Source organism: Argentina silus, assembly GCF_951799395.1.
Source record: "Argentina silus genome assembly, chromosome: 11".
Classification (NCBI taxonomy): Eukaryota; Metazoa; Chordata; class Actinopteri; order Argentiniformes; family Argentinidae; genus Argentina; species Argentina silus.
The window spans coordinates 218,923-220,003 of record NC_139665.1 but is presented as its reverse complement, the minus strand read 5'-3'; the positions used below and the strand labels follow the sequence as shown (position 1 = coordinate 220,003).

General features: G+C 47.8%; 1 protein-coding gene across 1 annotated transcript in view; it reads left to right on the top strand.

Annotated features, from left to right (window-relative positions):
• Window positions 1-206: 206 nt before the first annotated feature.
• Window positions 207-1,081, top strand: part of LOC310812091 (brevican core protein-like) — a gene marked incomplete at its 3' end in the record, with an annotated part of 24,075 nt that continues 23,200 nt past the window's right edge. Inside the window, exon 1 of the mRNA XM_083680510.1 lies at window positions 207-227. Within this exon, the coding sequence (XP_083536636.1) occupies window positions 223-227 (5 nt within the window). The 5' untranslated portion in view covers window positions 207-222. The remainder of the gene's footprint in view (window positions 228-1,081) is intronic.

Genomic DNA, 1,081 nt, shown 5'->3' with positions numbered 1-1,081 from the left:
TTGGATGAGAGAAGTGGGCATATTCGCCCTCACTTTCCTAAACTCCCTTTTCCTCCCGTTCACCGTGTTCGGACGCACGCACGCATCCCTATAGGCTACCCAGCACCCGGTATTCACGGGGTCCGACCGGACCGGTACCGATCGTCGCAGTGTGCACTGCAGCAGCAAGGGAGCCGATACCGAAAATACTATTCACGGATCACGGATTGTGCAGTCATCAGAATGCGGTAGGTTATGTTTTATGAACCCGTGACTTTTGAAGGAGTACAGAAAGTTATTGGAATATAGTTTATTTTAGTTTGCTTCTTCTTTTTTTTTTTTTTTTTTTTTTTTTTATGTTTTCTGTCTCGATCGTTTAGCTACAGTGTACCCTGCATTAATGCGTGACAGACGTTTAGAGTTAGGATATTCATAAAAATACATCTGTCTCTTCTTGCTTTCCTTCGCGGTGGTCCTGAACTTGCTCTATGTGAGCTGGAGGATTTCAGTCGATCCGCACAAACGGGGAAATAGAACGATCTCGATGTGGGCGATTTTTGTGCAGTTAAAATCTGGTGCGTAATTTCAACAGAAGTTACAGTTTGAAGACATATTATAGTCTTTTATCTGCAGGAGTGGGTCATATTAAGCCGGTTGCCCAATTTAGCTCTGGCGTAGGCTAATTTCAGACAGCTCTATCAAAGGTTTATGAATAAAGCTGATGAACAGGATGAATGGGTTTTCCTGCTTCAAGCCTCTTTATGACTTTAAAAGTTCAAATGTGAAATGACTCAATTTCACCACTATTCACCACCATCCATCCATCCACCCACCCACCCACCCACCCACCCACCCATCCCTCCCTCCCTTTCTCCCTCCCTCTCTCTTCCTCCCTCTCTCTCCCTCCCTCCTTCTCTCTCTCTCTCTCCCTCCCTCCCTCTCTCTCTCTCCCTCCCTCCCTCTCTCTCTCTCTCTCCCTCCCTCCCTCCCTCTGTCTCTCTCCCTCCCTCTCCCTCCCTCTCTCTTCCTCCCTCTCTCTCCCTCCTTCTCTCTCTCTCTCTCTCTCTCCCTCCCTCCCTCTCTCTCTCTCTCTCTCTCCCTC